We start from the raw sequence: 18,637 nt of genomic DNA on the forward strand, positions 1-18,637 counted from the left end.
TAGACCTAATCACAAACTAATACACTGTTGACACTGCCGCTGCTGCCGCCGGAAACAGCATACCTATGTCTCGCTTTTAGACTCTGTCAAGGCGAGACAAAAAAGCTTTACCTAATTTAGCATTGTTTGGTAAGATTTACCTTTAGATACTATGGTAGTTTTATTATAAATTACTGCTTGATTTGTACCTGTTGACCCTTTCATAGTTTTGGCATTAATAGTTGATCCCTTTGTTCTTTTGATGTTTATTAATGTTGTTTCCAAAGCATTGTTTGTGTTGGTTGTGGCTGCTGTCTTGGTTATTTTACTTCTGGTTGCGGCTGCTAAAGTGGTTGCTTTGCCACTTGCTGTTGTAATTGCCTTGGTTGGATTGCCATTGATAGTTGGTAATGCCATCTTTGTTGTTTTGCCATTGGGTTTTGCTAAAGTGGTTGTTTTGCCACCTGCTGATGTAACTGCATTAGTTGGTTTCCCATTGATAGTTGATGATGCCATCTTTGTTGTTTTGCCATTGGGTTTTGCTAAAGTGGTTGCTTTGCCACCTGCTGATGTAACTGCATTAGTTGGTCTCCCACTGATAGTTGTTGATGCCATCTTTGATGTTTTGTCATTGGGTTTTGTTAAAGTGGTTGCTTTGCCACCTGCTGATGTAACTGCATTAGTTGGTTTCCCATTGATAGTTGATGATGCCATCTTTGTTGTTTTGTCATTGGGTTTTGCTAAAGTGGTTGCTTTGCCACCTGCTGGTGTAACTGCCTTGGTTGGATTGCCATTGGTGGTTGGTAATGCCATCTTTGTTGTTTTATCATTGGGTTTTGCTAAAGTGGTTATTTTAGTACTGTGTATTGTGGTGGCTGCTATATTTGTTTTTGCATTGGTTACTGTTGTGGCTACTCCTTTCAGCGTCTTATTACCAGTCGATTTTCCTGTGATTGTAGTATTGGTAGATGCTGTTGCCATTGTAATGGTTTTTACTTTGGCTGCTGCTTTGGTTGTTTTAGTATTGTATGTTGTTGCTGCTGCTTTGGAATTGTTTGTTGTGGCTATTCCTTGTATTGTCTTATTACTATTTGACGCTGCTAAAGTTTTAGTTTTTGTTGTTTTGGTATTGTTTGTTGTTGCAGCTACTTTTGTTGTTTTTAAACTACTTAATGTTGTAGTAATAGTTGTTTCCATGCTAGATGAAGCTGTTTTTTCAGTACTACTTTTTGCATTTAAAGTTGTTGCTATTGTTGTGGTGAAGGTTGTAGTTGTAACTACAAAAACATTTACATCTAACAGAACTTGTCTAAAGAAGGCATTGACAGTAAAATACAATATCGTTACAAAACAAGAAATGAATGTAACAGGATGCTGTTACGAAGTCTCCCAAACGAAGCTCCCATAATTCGTAATTCCCAGGGTCGCCTGACATTGGGCAACTTCCAGTGAAAATTGGTTTGGTCCAGTAAAGTTATATGCATTAGTGATGCCTGGGGACTAACCTTGTATATCATTCAAATCATCTTGGCATGACAAACCAGAATATATATGGTTTAGGGGTGGGGATCTCGACCATTTACAAGATACTAGAACATTGGGGGTGGGGAGGAACCCCTGGGGACTGGCCCTATACGTCATTCAAATGTTCATTACATGACGAACAGGAATATATATGGTTTAGGGGTGGGGATCTCAACCATTTACAAGATATTAGAACTTTCTCAAATGGCAGGGGGTGGGGGTGACCCCTGGGGACTAACCCTGTATTTCATTTGATGTGCTTTATCATGACAAACCAGAATATATATGGTTTAGGGGTGGGGATCTCGACCATTTACAAGATATTAGAACTTTCTCAAATGGCAGGGGGTCGGGATGACCCCTGGGGACTAACCCTGTATATCATTCAAACCATCTTAGCATGACAAACCAGAATATATATGGTTTAGGGGTGGGGATCTTGACCACTTAGAAGATATTAGAACTTTCTTAAATGGCAGGGGGTGGGGGTGACCCCTGGGGACTAACCCTGTATTTCATTTGAAGTGCTTTATCATGACAAACCAGAACATATATGGTTTAGGGGTGGGGATCTCGACCATTTACAAGATATTAGAACTTTCTCAAATGGCAGGGGGTCAGGATGACTCCTGGGGACTAACCCTGTATATCATTCAAACCATCTTAGCATGACAAACCAGAATATATATGGTTTAGGGGTGGGGATCTTGACCACTTAGAAGATATTAGAACTTTCTTAAATGGCAGGGGGTGGGGGTGACCCCTGGGGACTAACCCTGTATTTCATATGATGTGCTTTATCATGACAAACCAGAATATATATGGTTTAGGGGTGGGGATCTCGACCATTTACAAGATATTAGAACTTTCTCAAATGGCAGGGGGTCGGGATGACCCCTGGGGACTAACCCTGTATATCATTCAAACCATCTTAGCATGACAAACCAGAATATATATATGGTTTAGGGGTGGGGATCTTGACCACTTACAAGATATTAGAACTTTCTTAATGGCAGGGGGTGGGGGTGACCCCTGGGGACTAACCCTGTATTTCATATGATGTGCTTTATCATGACAAACCAGAATATATATGGTTTAGGGGTGGGGATCTCGACCATTTACAAGATATTAGAACTTTCTCAAATGGCAGGGGGTCGGGATAACCCCTGGGGACTAACCCTGTATATCATTCAAACCATCTTAGCATGACAAACCAGAATATACATGGTTTAGGGGTGGGGATCTTGACCACTTAGAAGATATTAGAACTTTCTTAAATGGCAGGGGGTGGGGGTGACCCCTGGGGACTAACCCTGTATTTCATTTGATGTGCTTTGTCATGACAAACCAGAATATATATGGTTTAGGGGTGGGGATCTCGATTATTTACAAGCTATTAGAACTTTCTCAAATGGCAGGGGGTCGGGGTGACCCCTGGGGACTAACCCTGTATATCATTCAAACCATCTTAGCATAACAAACCAAAATATATATGGTTTAGGGGTGGGGATCTTGACCACTTATAAGGTATTAGAACTTTCTTAAATGGCAGGGGGTGGGGGTGACCCCTGGGGACTAACCCTGTATTTCATTTAATGGGCTTTATCATTTAGAACATTTTCAATTAAAAAGATTGTGTCTATCACAAACGGTTTTCAATTTATAATCATTTGAAAATTTAAAAAAATAAAATCCCATAGGGTTCTATAGTAAAACCCTCTTTTCTTTTTGCCCCTCAAAGTACCCCTTTATAAACCCCATTGCACAAACAAAACCCTGATTGCACCACTAGACATGTTAGTCTAACATATTGTGAAACCCTAAGTTAATCTGACAAGCGGTTTTGGAGAACGGGTGCGGACAAGTTCAAATTTAAAAGCGGCGGAAGAAGAAGAAGAAGAAGAAGAAGAAGAATAATAAGAACTGAGCAAAAACAATAAGTCTTCCCAAACTTCGTTTGGGAGACTTAAATATCAGGTAGGAACTTTATCTGGTCTTATCTCATCTTTGTTTTTTGGTCTATGGATAGCCATCTCATTGGCAATTGTACAACATCTCCTTGTTTAATATTTTCAGCAATCATAGAAAAGGAATCTTCAGATAAAGAATGCAAAAATTGTGCTAGGAAAATGTTATAAGGGAATTAACAACACATTAAATAATTAATTATATATTTGCTTCCATCATTAGTATAAATAGGAATAAACTAGTTAAATACATTGAAAAAAGTTTTCAGTTGATTTACCATTTGAATCATTTAGGTTAATTATCTCTATTAATATATTAGTAGCCAGAATCTGATTTGAAATTACAATTGAATACAAATTATTTCCCTTGATAGGAAGTACAAATGTGTACTGGTATAAATACTGGTGCGCTGCAGTGGAGAGCAATGTTAAGAAGTAAATAGAAATCAATGTGTTTAATACTTTAATTGACAAAAATTTCCAGCTTTATAATTGAGTTTAATAATAACCAAATATTATCTTTAAATGTACAGGGATTAGAAATGGCAATTACTTATTGACTCTTCATTGAGCTTCATTACTGTGAAGCAGTTCTACTTCCCTCAAAAGGGAAATTAGCTGCTTCAAATGATAATTTTAGAGTAAAATTAATGATTCTGGAAATGAGTATCTAAAAAAGGGTAAATTAGTTAATATTAAGGGTTGATTAATAAAAGAAATGCATCAGATGTAATTTAAAACAGATTATAAATGGTAACTTTATATAATTGGAAAAACTTACCCAGTGATTCTGTTACGTTTAACTGATAACACCTTGGTTCTTCTGACGGACTGAAAAATATAAAGAGATGTTCAATAATTTATTTTGCAAGCAAATAGTTTTCACACATCCTAAAAGATATTACTTAAACTGTTTAATTATTACCTGTTGTAAGTGTTGCTTATCAAATTTATAAATAAACACTCCGACTTGAATTCAAACTCAAAAGTCATCAATCCTTGGATTTTACATTCGAGAGCACAAAGTCAATTTTTTTTACATCATTATGTATAAAACAAATCAAGCTTAAAATATAAAATATTGTTATTTTTATATACTTAGTAGTTAATACTAATAAATTTTATGTGAAATACAATTAATGTTCAATCATCTGTATCTTTGATGTCCTAACTGACATCAATTCTATTTAAGGTAGATGTGCGGGGGGGCTAAATTAAAATTGATAGAATTTTTTAATAATTTGCCAAAACGTAGTTTATACCATGCTTTTTTCAAGAATATCATTAAAAGTATGGGTAACAGGGCTTTTTTCAAGCTACACTTTGAGCAAAATTGTCAGAATTTGTATAGATTATGCATGGAAAACTCAATTTTGTGTGATAGAAGGAAAACTAAACGATAGAATTTTAAGATAAAATATGAGTAGAGAGCTATTATAATGTTGTTTCAGAAAATAAAAGGAAAAGTTGGGGTCACAGTTCTCGTTTTCTTGCTACAAAACAAAACAGGTAAATACAAAACACATTCCTTCATAGAAGTTACATTATCTAAGTTATATTCACTTATATGGCAAAGTTTAATCAAACAAAATAATTTATATTCTGTATTTTTAAAATACAATCGTAAAAATATGATAACACATTAATTTCTTCATTTACGTGAAAAGTCTTACAATTGAATTACATTCTTCTGTCAAAATTAGGACATTTCATTAAAGATCTAGACTTATTGTTTTCTGCTATTTCACAATCCAACATGATGGAAGACACCCGGTCTCTACCTTCAAGATGAATTTTTGTTGGCAGACCAATATTCACATCTGTTTCAAAAACTTTGATGTGTTATGTAACATAAGTCAACATGAAGAATTTCTGTTGGTAGATAAACCAAACATTATTTACAAACTTTGATGTCCTACCTGACATTAATTTGAATGCAGACTTTATGAACTCCAATTTCAGTATTATTTGGATGAATAACAACATCTGTTTGACAAGTGTTATCTACTGTTGATAATATGGTCTCCAAAGGGTGGACATCTTGTATTGTTGTATCTGGTATGTCTCTGGATAATGTAGGACTGTAAACAGAAATGACAAGATACAAACTATTTTTTGAAGCTTTCAGATATCATCTTAGGTTAAAAAAAAATAAACTGGAAAGCTTACTGATATCATATGAATTCTAAAGAAGTTTTTGAACAATCATGTGCACTATCAAATTTAGATATTATATATTCTGACAAACTTGGAAAGTTTTTTTTAAGTATAAACAAGTGTCTGACAGGATCAGAACAGTTTATTGCATTTTGTCATTGTACTGATGTAAATAAAACTGATACCATTTTCCGTTTGTGTTTGTTGTAGTTTCCATTGGAAGATGACAATCCTGGTCCACTTTACAGCCAAGTAAACTGTCTGGTTTAAATGTTTTCTCAGTAAATCCTGGCAAAGTCTATGTTATAAAAATTGTTATAAAAATTAATATTAAAACTATCTTTAAATTAAATAATAAACAAGAATGTGTCCATAGTACACAGATGCCCTACTTGCACTATCATTTTCTATGTTCAGTGGACCATGAAATTGGGGTCAAAACTCTAATTTGGCATTAAAATTAGAAAAATCATATCATAGGGAACATGTGTACTAAGTTTCAAGTTGATTGGACTCCAACTTCATCAAAAACTACCTAGACCAAAAACTTTAACCTGAAGCAGGACAGACGGACCCTAGGTGGGGCATAATAAATACTTACAGACTCAGTCATCTATCAAATAAGAAATAAACAATGCTCAAGAGCAAAGCTATCTAAGAAGAAAGACAGTTGAACCTCCATTATTCAAAGTCAAAGGAACTGAGACATAACTATTTTAATGAATCAAGCTTTGATTCATAATTTACATAAAGTTATTCTGTATTTCAAAACTTTATCAGGATGAATATATTAGTGATATATAAAAATAAGGATATGTGGTATGATTGCCAATGAAACTTTTCACTATTCATCAGAGATGTAGATAACTATAGGTCACATATGGCCTTCACCAATGGGCAAAACCGATACTCTATAGTAAGCCAAAAAGACCCTGTGGTATTACAAAATGTGAAACAATATATATTCAAATGAGAAAATTATTAGCCTGATTTATGCTGAAACAATAAACAAACAAAAAAACAAATATGGCAGACAGTAACCAATGACAACTGTTGAATAACACACCCCCAACTTAGGACAGTAACATAAAGTCTGTGCTGAGGTTAAATATCTTGGCTTGCTCAACCATTCCAAAACCTATGAAAGTGGTTCAAGCACAACAGGAACATAATGTAAAAATCAGATTGAAGGGTTCACTAATTAGATCGACACAAGCACAAAAAACAACAGACAACAAGAGGCTCTCAAGAGCCTGAATCGCTCACCTGTATTTCAGAGGAGAAGATTTTTAAATGTTAGCAAACTTGATGAACAAATTGTGTAAAATTGTCTTTAAAGGGCAATAACTCCTTAAGGGGTCAATTGACAATTTTGGTCTTATTAACTTTTTTGTAGATCTTACCTTGCTGAACATTATTGCTGCTTACAGTTTATATATATCTATAATAATATTCAAAATAATAACAAAAAACTGCAAAATTTTGTTAAAACTACCAATTCGGTGGGAGCAACCCAACAATAGATTGTTCGATTTGTCTGAAAATTTCAGAGCTGATAGATCTTGACCAACTGAACAATTTTACCACATGTCAGATTTGCTCTAAAAGCTTTAGTTTTTGAGATATAAGCCAAAAACTGCATTTGACCCCTATGTTCTATTTTTAGCCATGGCGGCCATGTTTGTCGATGGATCAAAACTTCGGATACAATTTATAAACTAAATACCCTGAGGAACATTTATTTAAAGTTTGAAGGTATTTGGCCCAGTAGTTTCAGAGGAGAAGATTTTTTAAATAGTTTACGATGACAGACGACGACGACGGACGCCAAGTGATGGCATAAGCTCACATGGGGCCCTTCGGGCCCCGGTGAGCTAAACAGTAAAGAAACTCACAGTTACCAAAAGCTAGTTAAAAGTTGATTTCAATTAAGAAAAAAATACTGTTTTACCATATTAAATATCAAATAGTATAATCTAAAAGATTTAGTCTAAAGATGTCATAAACAGAAAGTATGACTTTGTGCAATGGCAAAATATATGTATCAACAGGTTGTAGGGCCATAAGTGTTCATATTTATTTTTAAAAGAGTACATTATATTGTCAACCTTGAAAGTTTGATGCTGAAAATGTTTCATATTCTAATCCATCTGCATGAAAAGTATTGAAAAATTATTTAAAAAATCAATGAATCAGGGATGTTGTTTTCAGTACTGATAACGTATATCTTTTTTTATTGCAGTAAAATTTCCTAAAGGAAAATAAAATACAAAATGAAATCCTCATTATAACTCACAGTTGCAGATGTCTTGGGATGATCTGAAATAAAAATAAAATTATATTACATTGGTTGAAATAAAAAACTGTTGCAGTCAATAAAAACTGATTTTTACACATATAGAATAAATCCTGACTTCACTCCTCTGTCATACTACAAAATGTGTTGTCAAGACATTACATTAAAATTAAGTGATAACATGTAGAAAAAGATAATTCACTCATGATGTATGCCGTTTTATTAGTTCATATGTTGTTCAGTCACATCTGGACTACTTCAGATATTTGAATTCTCCAATAATATATTCTATAATTATTTATAGCTGAATAATGGTGTTCTACAATGATCTAATACATTAAAATCATAGTCTTAATTTGATTACTTTTCCTTTCCTTGGTTTCACATCTAAACTTGATGGATTTAACCATGCTCAGCTTTACACATTAAATGCACTTGGTTCAATAAATATGTTCATATAGCAGTATACATCAACCTATAAATATTTATCTGCTACAAGCTTTATTATTACAAAAAAAGTACTTTGTTTATTTGATGGTTTCTGTATTTCCATGTGAAAAACCCTACAATTTTTCCTTGTTATAAAGCATTTTAATCATTACTATTATGTCTTATCACTACTGTACATACCTATAACATTAACCTTTGTACATATTTCATCTACTGTTTTACCACTGAAAAGTCAAATTAATAGTTTTTTTTTTTAGCTTAATACCATGGCATATTGTACATTTTCTGGCTAATCTACCCCCACCCCCTTTCCATCATTTAAAGAAATACTTCGTCATTGGCAATGAATCTTACTGATATAAGGGAAGATTATTTTTAGTAGCCATTAATCACATATTCATAAAAAGAAGCTAACATTATCCTTCACCTTCCACTATAAAGATGATATTCTCTCACTGAACATGATAAAGTTTTTGGTGACTAGGTTCATGGCATTAACCCATTCAAACTTAACACTAATAGAGGTTTGCCTCATATCTTGACTTAATATGGACATTTTCTATTTTCATGTAACATCATTCAAGCGGCACCATTATATGTATAGATTAGTGGGCTTTCTGAACATTGACATCATAAAATATCTGCTGCAATCTACAATTTGCCATGTTGTCACTGTTAACTTCTCCTGGCTTTTTAAAGCTGTGATAGAATTAGGGAGTTACTGAGGAGAATGATATAGGTGCAGGGAAGTATGATAGAGCTGTATACATCTTTCAGTTGATACAATATTCCATGGCTTACATTTTCCTCTGAAGATTTTCTAAAGGAGATTAACTGTTAAAAAAGCTATTGAACCGAAGGTTCACAATGGTAAAGTTGAGGTCATTAATTTGAGAGTTTTATTGATACACGTACTCAATTTTGTTTTGGGAATTTGGTTTTTACACAAGCTAGTTTTTCTAAGACAAGTTTTATAGCAACTTAAATCGTGAGGTGTACACAAGCTAGTTTTTCTAAGTCAAGTTTTATAATAATTTGAATCGTGAGGTGTACACAAGCTCGTTTTTCTAAGACAAGTTTTATAATAACTTGAATCATGAGGTGTACACAAGCTAGTTTTTCTAATACAAGTTTTATAATAACTTGAATCGTGAGGTGTACACAAGCTAGTTTTTCTAATACAAGTTTTATAATAACTTGTATCGTGAGGGGTACACAAGCTAGTTTTTTTAAGTCAAGTTGAACAATACCTTGAATCATGGGTCTGTACACAAGCTAGTTTATCTCCATTTTGAGTAGGAGTAAGTGTCATCACAGATTTGAAAGAGTCTGTATTCTTGATTTGTGTTGAGGTTGAAGGTCCAGTAGCAACAAGATCTGGATCAATTTGTCCTGTCACTACTGTTGGTTGGATCCTACAATATACAAATTATGGTCCAAAGTTGGCAAACACATGTCACTACTTTTGACATAAATAGATGTTTAACATTACATCAATACAAATCCATATTGACTATATTCCTTGTTTTAAGTCAAAATATACAAGATGGAAAACAAAAATGCATTAATTTCAAATCAAAGGTTTTCAAGACAAAATAAAAGAAAATCTTTTTACCAATGGTTGTTTCCCTTGCTATCAGTTTATCAAACAGCAAAGCAGAAAAATCAAAATGAATCAACTCAAAATATTCACTGGAACAGACTGATAAATATAAAGGATATAACAAATATTTGACCCAGTGTACATGACAACAATTCTTGTTTTATTTATAATAACTAAGTTCTTATCAGCGGAAAGAAGAAAACTTAAAAATTATCTATTCTTTTACTCAGAGCAGCTTAAAAACTGAATAAAGCACAAAAAAGAAACATTTTTCAACTTAATTGTGGCCATCATTAGGTGAACCTGTTGCGGTCTTTTTTAAAACAAGTACTATACAGAGGTACTCAAATCTGAGAATAGAAATTCTGGTACATTTATATCTTCTCCCTCTACTTTTGGACGACTGAATATGCTACATTTTTTTTAAAAACAACTTTTCTCCTTTAACAGATATACGATTTTCTACTGGAAGAAGTATACTACAGTACCATATAAATATGATCTTATCAAACACAAGTTTTGCATATACTACACTACCATATAATCTCATCAAACAGAAAATGTCTTTCCATAATTCTGGTTGTAACTTGTTTTAGTTATCATAATTCCTTTTTCAGCAATGAAACTATTAAACAAAAAACATTTGTTAGTCTTCCAAGAAAACTTGTGTCACACCTACCATCACAAAATAATACAAGACGAAATGGAAATAGTTCATGCTTTTTCATTGGAAATCTCACAAATAAGGCAGATCAAAAATATAATATTAAGTGCTCAACTTCATATCAACACTCAACTTTTTTATCCTGTCAATCAAAAAAAAAAAAATAGCAGTTGCACAACTTCATATCCTGTGGATCAAAATTCAAAATAGTAGGTGCACAAGTTCAGGTCCCGTAGAAGAGTCTGTGCAAGTTTAGTTTATTTTTCTTAATCTGTCTTCAAGGATTTGCAGATTTACACACTAACATAAGCAGAAATTTCTGAATGAGAAATGCCTAAAATCACTCAGATCAAAACTTCAAGTAAACAGGTGCCCAACATGCCAAAATATAGAATTTTGGTAGGATATTTATTTTTCTATTAAGTTTAATGACAATTTACCCTCCAGTACTGGTGACAAGGAATGGAACTGTACATTTCTCCAGTTTATAGCAAACAATGGTCTGTGGGAGTACTGTGTCTATAAAGGCAGGCTGTAATATATAAAACATTTATGTATCAAACATCTTGTCTTTTAAATGTACTTATTAGTCTAATAGTTATATAGAAATCTAAGTGTTGTCCAATTTGCATACCAGTGTCAGAACTGAAGAGAGCAAAGTAGATTTCAAACCTCTATTCATATTGAGTTAATGTAACCGCATTGGTTTAGAGATATGGAATTAAAGACCATCCTGTGTATAATTGTATTGAAATATGTAATAGATGTTTACAGCAGCTAATTTTTTAATGAATGCAGTTGATGACAATAATAAGAATGTTTTGAATATTTAAGTGTCATTTTGAAAATATAGCTTTTCAACATACCTTTGTCTTGTTTACTCTGTCTGTTATAAAGTTACTTGAACCTGCAATAAATTAATAACAAACGGCCTAGATTTAAGACAGAGATCTAGAATAAAATAGTTTAAAATGCACCACTGTACATTAAATATATAAACATTCAGTTGGCAGTAGGTAATGATAAATTAAAAAAAATAATTGGAATTGACAAAACAAGTGAAATTGCGAGCTACTGCTAACTGATGATGCTCCTGCTGCAACTGGATAATCTTTATAGTGTAAAAATATGCAAGTGTTCGGTAAACAGGAAGTTGTTGAGTGATGAGTCTGAAAATGCATCACGGTATAGCTGACTTAAACTGATATAAACCCTGAAACCAAATTTCAGAAATCCTTATGATGTAGTTCCTGAGAAAGATGCAACGAAAAATATTCATGGGATGGATGGACGGACAGACAGACAGAGGTAAAACTGTATACCCCCACTTTTTTAAAGCGGGGGTATAATTTAAAGCAGGGGTATAATAATGATATATTTCAGGAAAACATCAGCCCCTTCATTGTATTAATATTCCAGTAGCCACAATCAACTAATCATTCACCCCAGTCCACACTACACTATGGATATGAATACCTAAAATCCACTAAGAATTTAGCCTGATGATACAACCTATTTACAATGAATCAAAGATATTGGCTTTATCATGGTGAGCTCAAAGGGGATCAGATATGTCACATTCCAGCTTTAAATGAGAAGTAAATAATTTGGAGAGCTTCTGTTCAAAGCACAACTTCATTAATCCAATAGCTTATACTGTGGATTCATTATTATTTGTTGGATACCAATTTGTGTTGATTTTGATTGTATAACTTTACCACAAATTTAAGTGTTGAACAAAGTTCACTTTATCTTAAGCTTGTATATACACTTTGGCCAAACCATGAAATCAAGTGTCCTTGAAAATACAAGATATGATATGTTTCAACAAGAGTGCACATGCTGAATTGTCTATAAATCAAGCCAGAAATACATGTACACCTTAAAATCATTCCATACACCAAATATAGTTGACCTATTGCTTATAGTATACCGGTACAAGATACAGACCAAACCACGAAAATTATTTATTGAGCAAAGAACCATGAAAATGAGGTCAAGGTCAGATGAACCCTGCCAGACAGACATGTACACCTTACAATCATTACATACTTTAAATATAGTTGACCTATTGCATATAGTATCTAAGAAACAAACTTAACCAGGAAAACTTAACATTGACCAATGAACCATGGAAATGAGGTCAAGGTCAGATGAACCCTGCCAGACAGACATATACACCTTACAATCATTCCATACACAAAATGTAGTTGACCTATTGCTCATAGTTTAAGAAAAACAGACCAAAACACAAAAACGTTACATTGAGCAATGAACCCTAAAAATGAGGACAAGGTCAAATGAAACCTGCAAGACTGACAAGTACATCGTAAAATATTTTCATACACCGCATATAGTTGACCTATTGCATTCAGTATTAGAAAAACAGACCCATACACAAAAACTTAACTTTAACCACTGAACCATGAAAATGAGGTCAAGGTCAGATGACAATTGCCAGTTGGACATATTTACCTTACAATCATTCCATACACCAAATATAGTAGACCTATTTCTTATAGTATCTGAGATATAGACTTGACCATGAAAACTTAACCTTGTTCACTGATCCATGAAATGAGGTCGAGGTCAAGAGAAAACTGTCTGAAAGGCATGAGGACCTTGCAAGGTACACACATACCAAATATAGTTATCCTATTACTCATAATAATAGAGAAATTAAGAATACTAAAAATCTTAACTTTTTTTTTCGAGTAGTCACTGAACCATTAAGCTTTTAAGAAGTTTGTTAACACCGCCGTCGCCGCTGCCGCCGGATCACTATCCCTATGTCTCGCTTTCTGAGACAAAAACTAAAACTATGTTTAGTGGTTTTAGTAATTGTGCTAAAATCTAAAATAATTTTGTTCAAGTAAACTCATGTTATTGAGTGGACATTACTTAAAAACCTTTAAACGATTCAAATGCAGACATAATAAGTGCTTAGTGGTCCTTAATCCTGTGATTGAAGCATACTCAAGTTAACTGAGCAGAAACTTTCCTGCATGATCTCCTTTCTTCAGAACATCACTTATGGCAGATGTGCACTAAACACTGAACATAAAATCTAAAATTTATAAAAATCGAATGGAAGCTTATATCAATAGATATAAACAATTCACCAAACTTTCATGAAAACTGCTGAAAGCATTTTTGAGTTATTGTCCAAAAACTGGAAAATCCCCCTTTTTTTAATAAAAATAAAACCCCATAACTTGGAAATGTAAAATGTAAAATTTATAAAAATCGAAAGGGAGCTCATGTCAATAGATATAAACAATTCAACAAAGTTTCTTGCAAATCGGTGAAAGTATTTTTGAGTTATTGTCCGAAAACTGGAAAATCACCCTTTTTTAATGAATAAAACCCCATTACTCTGAAACGTAAAATCTATAAATTTATAAAAATAAAAAGGTGGCTTATGTCAATAGATATAAACAATTCACCAAACTTTCATGAAAACTGCTGAACGCATTTTTGAGTTATTGTCCAAAAACTGGAAAATTCCCCTTTTTTTTAATAAAACCCCATTACTCGGAAACTTAAAATCTAAAATTTATAAAAAAAATAAGGTAGCTCACGTCAATAGATATAAACAATTCACCAAAGTTTTATGCAGATTGGTTAAAGCGTTTTTTGAGTTATTGTCCGACATGTTGACAACGGACAACGGTATACCATAATACGTCCCGTAAACAGGCGTATAAAAATGCATGCTGGGAACATAGGGAAGATAAGACAGTGACACAAGAGAAGTTTGCTGATTACAGTATTAAGGTAATCTTTCTTACCTTGACTACAATCCACACCAGATGTTCCTAGAGTACAGACACATTTTGCAGTTCCTTGATTATCTGCGATACATTCACCACTATTTTTGCAATGGAGGCTTTGGCAAGGAGTTGATACTAAAATAGATTCATTGATTAATTGTAAACAATCAGTGACAAATATATCTAGGACAGAGACATGTTTATGTGATATGAATTTACCTTACATTGTACTAGATTGAAATATCAAGTCAGATTTTAAAAGTGCTGGCACACAAGAGGTCCTGGAGATCCTGAATCCCTCTACTGGAAACCTAGGGAAAATAAGGACACATTTTCATTTTTCTGTACACAGTTTCACACATATCTCTTTTGTATTTTCAAGATAACAGCCAAAAATGAGTTATAACTCCTACAAGAAATTGATAAATGATTTTGGTAATGTTTGACCTTATTAGTTGTCTGACATGGATGTTTGGTAGATCTGGACATTCTGAAAATTTGTGCCCAACTAGATTTTCTACATCTCAAAACTGTTTTCAAGATGTTTGAAGCTAATTTTTTACCAATTTTCCTTTTTTAGTGGAGCATTTATGTAGGGTGGCTGGTGGTATCATTGCCACCTTTATTAGACTAGTGTTAATATGTCTTTTGATTGAGTTAAGCCATTTCAATAGATATTTTATAGTGTGTTTTTCTATGTTGTGATGTTACACTATTGTTTCAGATAAGGGTGAAGGTTTGGTACCATTAAAACGTTTAAACCTGCTGCAATTGTTTGCACCTGTCCTAAGTCAGGAATCTGATGTTCAGTAGTTGTCGTTTGTTGATGTGGTTCATAAGTGTTTCTCATTTCTTGTTTTTTATATAGATTAGACCGTTGGTTTTCCCGTTTGAATGGTTTTACACTAGTAATTTTTGGGACCCTTTATAGCTTGCTGTTCGGTGTGAGCCAAGGCTCCATGTTGAAGACCGTACTTTGACCTATAATGGTTTACTTTTATAAATTTTGACTTGGAAGGAGAGTTGTCTCATTGGCACTCATACCACATCTTCTTATATCTATAGATACTAAATTGGCTCACAAGTTTAAAAAACAATGACAACAGAAACTATGGCAATAGCTCTTCATGGTCATTTTCACCAGATTACCTACCTTTTAATTTTGATAGCTAAGTAAATTAACATGGACAAACTATGTGTAGTTTATGCAGCTAATGGGATAGGAAACCTCATAATGACTTTAAATGGTTCTACTGGAAATATCCAAGTTACTTTGGTGTGAGCATACTTTTCAACAAAACAATTTTTTCAATGTCTTTTCTAAAAGGAAGGGTTTTCACTTACAATCAAAACTAAACAATGAAAATTTATGTAATATGAACCAGTATTGTTTGATTATTTTATTGACTTACATTTTTTCCCTGTTGGTTCCCCTTCAATGTTGATACATCGTTTTTCTCCATATGTTCTACATGTGAAGAAAAAATGAAAAATATATATCAATATATAATCAGATTTGATGTGCTCCTCACTTAGCAGTGATTTTGCTAGCACTCTTCTTTTTCGCCATTTCAGAAATGATTTTGGAAATGACAAAAGATTTCTGGTAAATTTAGTCACTTAAATTTGTAAAAGTAAAAAATTAAATTGTACGAAATTCTACCTGGCTACAAGTTTATAACAAGTTTACAACCCAAGCTAATCAACAGTCACAACAGAACTTTCATAATTTGTTGTTACAGGTAGTCTGCTGATCAGATAAGTCATTAATAATCATCAATTGATTCATACAAATGGAGTCAGTCAGTTGGCATTTCGTCATTTTGAATTTATGAATTTTTCATACCGTAGTTTAAACAGAAGTCCCTGTAGACAGTTGTAGGTGGTGTATATGAAGGTATAAAATCTATTGTACAATTTTTTGAATAAGATATTTGTAACACTCCCAAACGTGTCCTTCCCCCCAAACGTGTCCGATTCCACCAAACGTGTCTATTCTCCCCAAACATGTCCATAATATTCAATATTGCCCAAACGTGTCCGATTTCATAACCCCCAAACGTGTCCGATAATTGTTATTCGCCAAAACGTGTCCATGGTTAAACGCCAGAACGTCTCACGTCTTTTAGCACTAATACATGTATGTCCTAAATGAAATCAATGACGTTTACGGCAATTCTATGATTGGGGAAACAGTTGATGAGGTAGTAATTTATAAGCATTAGTTTGTTCAATGCTGGTTGTTAATGATTATCATAATTGCAAATTTAACATGTAACATATGTATTAACTTTAGACTGAATTTGCATATTGTCCAGTTGCAAGTATTTCATGCTCATTTAGAGAGAACATACAAATAATTCTAGTGCAGTTGAATTAGTCGTTTACTATGTAAATTTTGTGTTACTAATAAACTCCGTTGATGCCTTTTATATTAATCCGACGGCGGGCTTTCAGCAGAATTGACTTCCCTTTTTTTCAACAGTTCTGATATTTTAAAAGCTCTTCAAATCATAAACTGGTTTTCAGGTTTTTTAATAAATTTTTGGTTTCGAGCATCACTTATAAAGACACACGAATAAGAGAAATAACGACCAGTGCCAAATATTTCATGCATTATTTGAACGACATCATGTTAACAATAAATACTGTATATAGGTTCTATTATCATACCGGGAATTTAGGATTGGGCCTTAATTTTGACGGTTATTCGGGATTAACACTAGTTGGGATTTTAATCTAAAAAAATAAGATCGAGTGAAGACCGATTTTTTTATGACTTCAGTAACAAACTACTGCAATCTCCGTTATGTAAAAGAGGCCGTTTTAAATAAAAGTTGCGGAAATTAAAAAAAAATGTTGCCTTCCAAAATACAACTGATGGCACCATGAAAGAGTGAATTGCTACAAAGGTTTTAATGTGCAGAGAATGGGACATTCTCCCTACACGAGGTATCTGATTTAATATCTACAATTTAACTGAGCATGGCTGCTTACATTTACATCCAACATAGCCGAACGGACGCCCCCACTTTAACTAAGGTTATATTGCCGGTTTAAAAAAGACCTAAAGTAATTTATTTCTATTTTTTAATGAAATAGTAAAATGAGTATACGTTAATGAAAAAACAATAACCAAATAACCTACCTATTTATAATATGGACAGGAATAATAGTTCCAGTAAAAGAAAAAAATTAAGCTTGATATGGACACGTTTGGGGGATTGGGCACATTTGGGTGTTCATTAAAAAATGGACACGTTTGGGCGTTTAGACAAATGACACGCTTTGGCGCCCTTTTACGTTTAGACATGTTTTGCAGTTCAGTGACGTCATGTGGACACATTTGGGGGGAAGGACACGTTTCTGAGTGTTACATATTTACCCTGGTTTAAAGCAGAGTTTTGTAGGTCCAGGTGTTGTAGGTTGGTAAGCTATTTCTGTTGTGCAAGATTTATCTACAGCTGTGGGTTGTACAGGTGGTTTAAATATGTGTACTCCAGCTGTATGTGTTGGCAATTCATTTACTTCTTCACTGTAATAGAAAGTAGGTCATCACCATAGCAACAATTGTCAGCAGTTATTTTAGCAAAGGAAGAGGTAGTAATGTAAGGAATGGAACATGGTTTATTCTCTGCATAAAATAATTATTATTTTCAAGTTATTATAAAATGGCACTGTGAATTAATAATATCACATATCACCTTATATTGGTCCTGCAGTCTCACACAAGACAAAAAAAACCCAGATGACTCTCCAAGTATATCACTAGATAGGATAAAGGAATGACTTACCAAGTGTATCACTAGACAGGAGAAAAAAATGACTCACCAAATGTTTCACTAGACAGGAGAAAGAAATGACTCACCAAAAGTATCACTAGACAAGAGAAAGAAATGACTCGCCAAGTATTTCACTAGACAAGAGAAAGAAATGACTCACCAAGAATATCACTAGACAAGAGAAACAAATGACTCACCAAGTATATCACTAGACAGAGAAAGAAATGACTCACCAAGTGTATCACTAGACAGGAGAAAGAAATGACTCACTAAGTGTATCACTAGGCAAGAGAAAGAAATGACTCGCCAATTATATCACTAGACAGGAGAAAGAAATGACTCAGCAAGTGTATCACTAGACAGTTGAAAGAAATGACTCACTAAGTGTATCGATAGACAGGAGAAAGAAATGACTCACCAAGTATATCACTAGATAGAAGAA

General features: G+C 33.5%; 1 protein-coding gene across 1 annotated transcript in view; it reads right to left on the reverse strand.

The window, feature by feature from the left end:
- Positions 1-18,637, reverse strand: part of LOC127737652 (uncharacterized) — a 55,267-nt gene that overhangs the window by 7,444 nt on the left and 29,186 nt on the right. The window contains exons 19-29 of the mRNA XM_052248511.1: positions 17,799-17,948; positions 15,826-15,881; positions 14,432-14,548; positions 11,507-11,547; positions 11,081-11,172; positions 9,624-9,788; positions 8,554-8,597; positions 7,924-7,946; positions 5,813-5,925; positions 5,390-5,551; positions 4,252-4,301 (exon numbers count right to left, since the gene is read on the reverse strand). Coding sequence (XP_052104471.1) covers positions 4,252-4,301; positions 5,390-5,551; positions 5,813-5,925; positions 7,924-7,946; positions 8,554-8,597; positions 9,624-9,788; positions 11,081-11,172; positions 11,507-11,547; positions 14,432-14,548; positions 15,826-15,881; positions 17,799-17,948 — 1,013 coding nt within the window. The remainder of the gene's footprint in view (positions 1-4,251; positions 4,302-5,389; positions 5,552-5,812; positions 5,926-7,923; positions 7,947-8,553; positions 8,598-9,623; positions 9,789-11,080; positions 11,173-11,506; positions 11,548-14,431; positions 14,549-15,825; positions 15,882-17,798; positions 17,949-18,637) is intronic.

This window comes from Mytilus californianus, unplaced genomic scaffold (assembly GCF_021869535.1).
Source record: "Mytilus californianus isolate M0D057914Y unplaced genomic scaffold, xbMytCali1.0.p SCAF_4, whole genome shotgun sequence".
In the NCBI taxonomy this organism is placed as follows: Eukaryota; Metazoa; Mollusca; class Bivalvia; order Mytilida; family Mytilidae; genus Mytilus; species Mytilus californianus.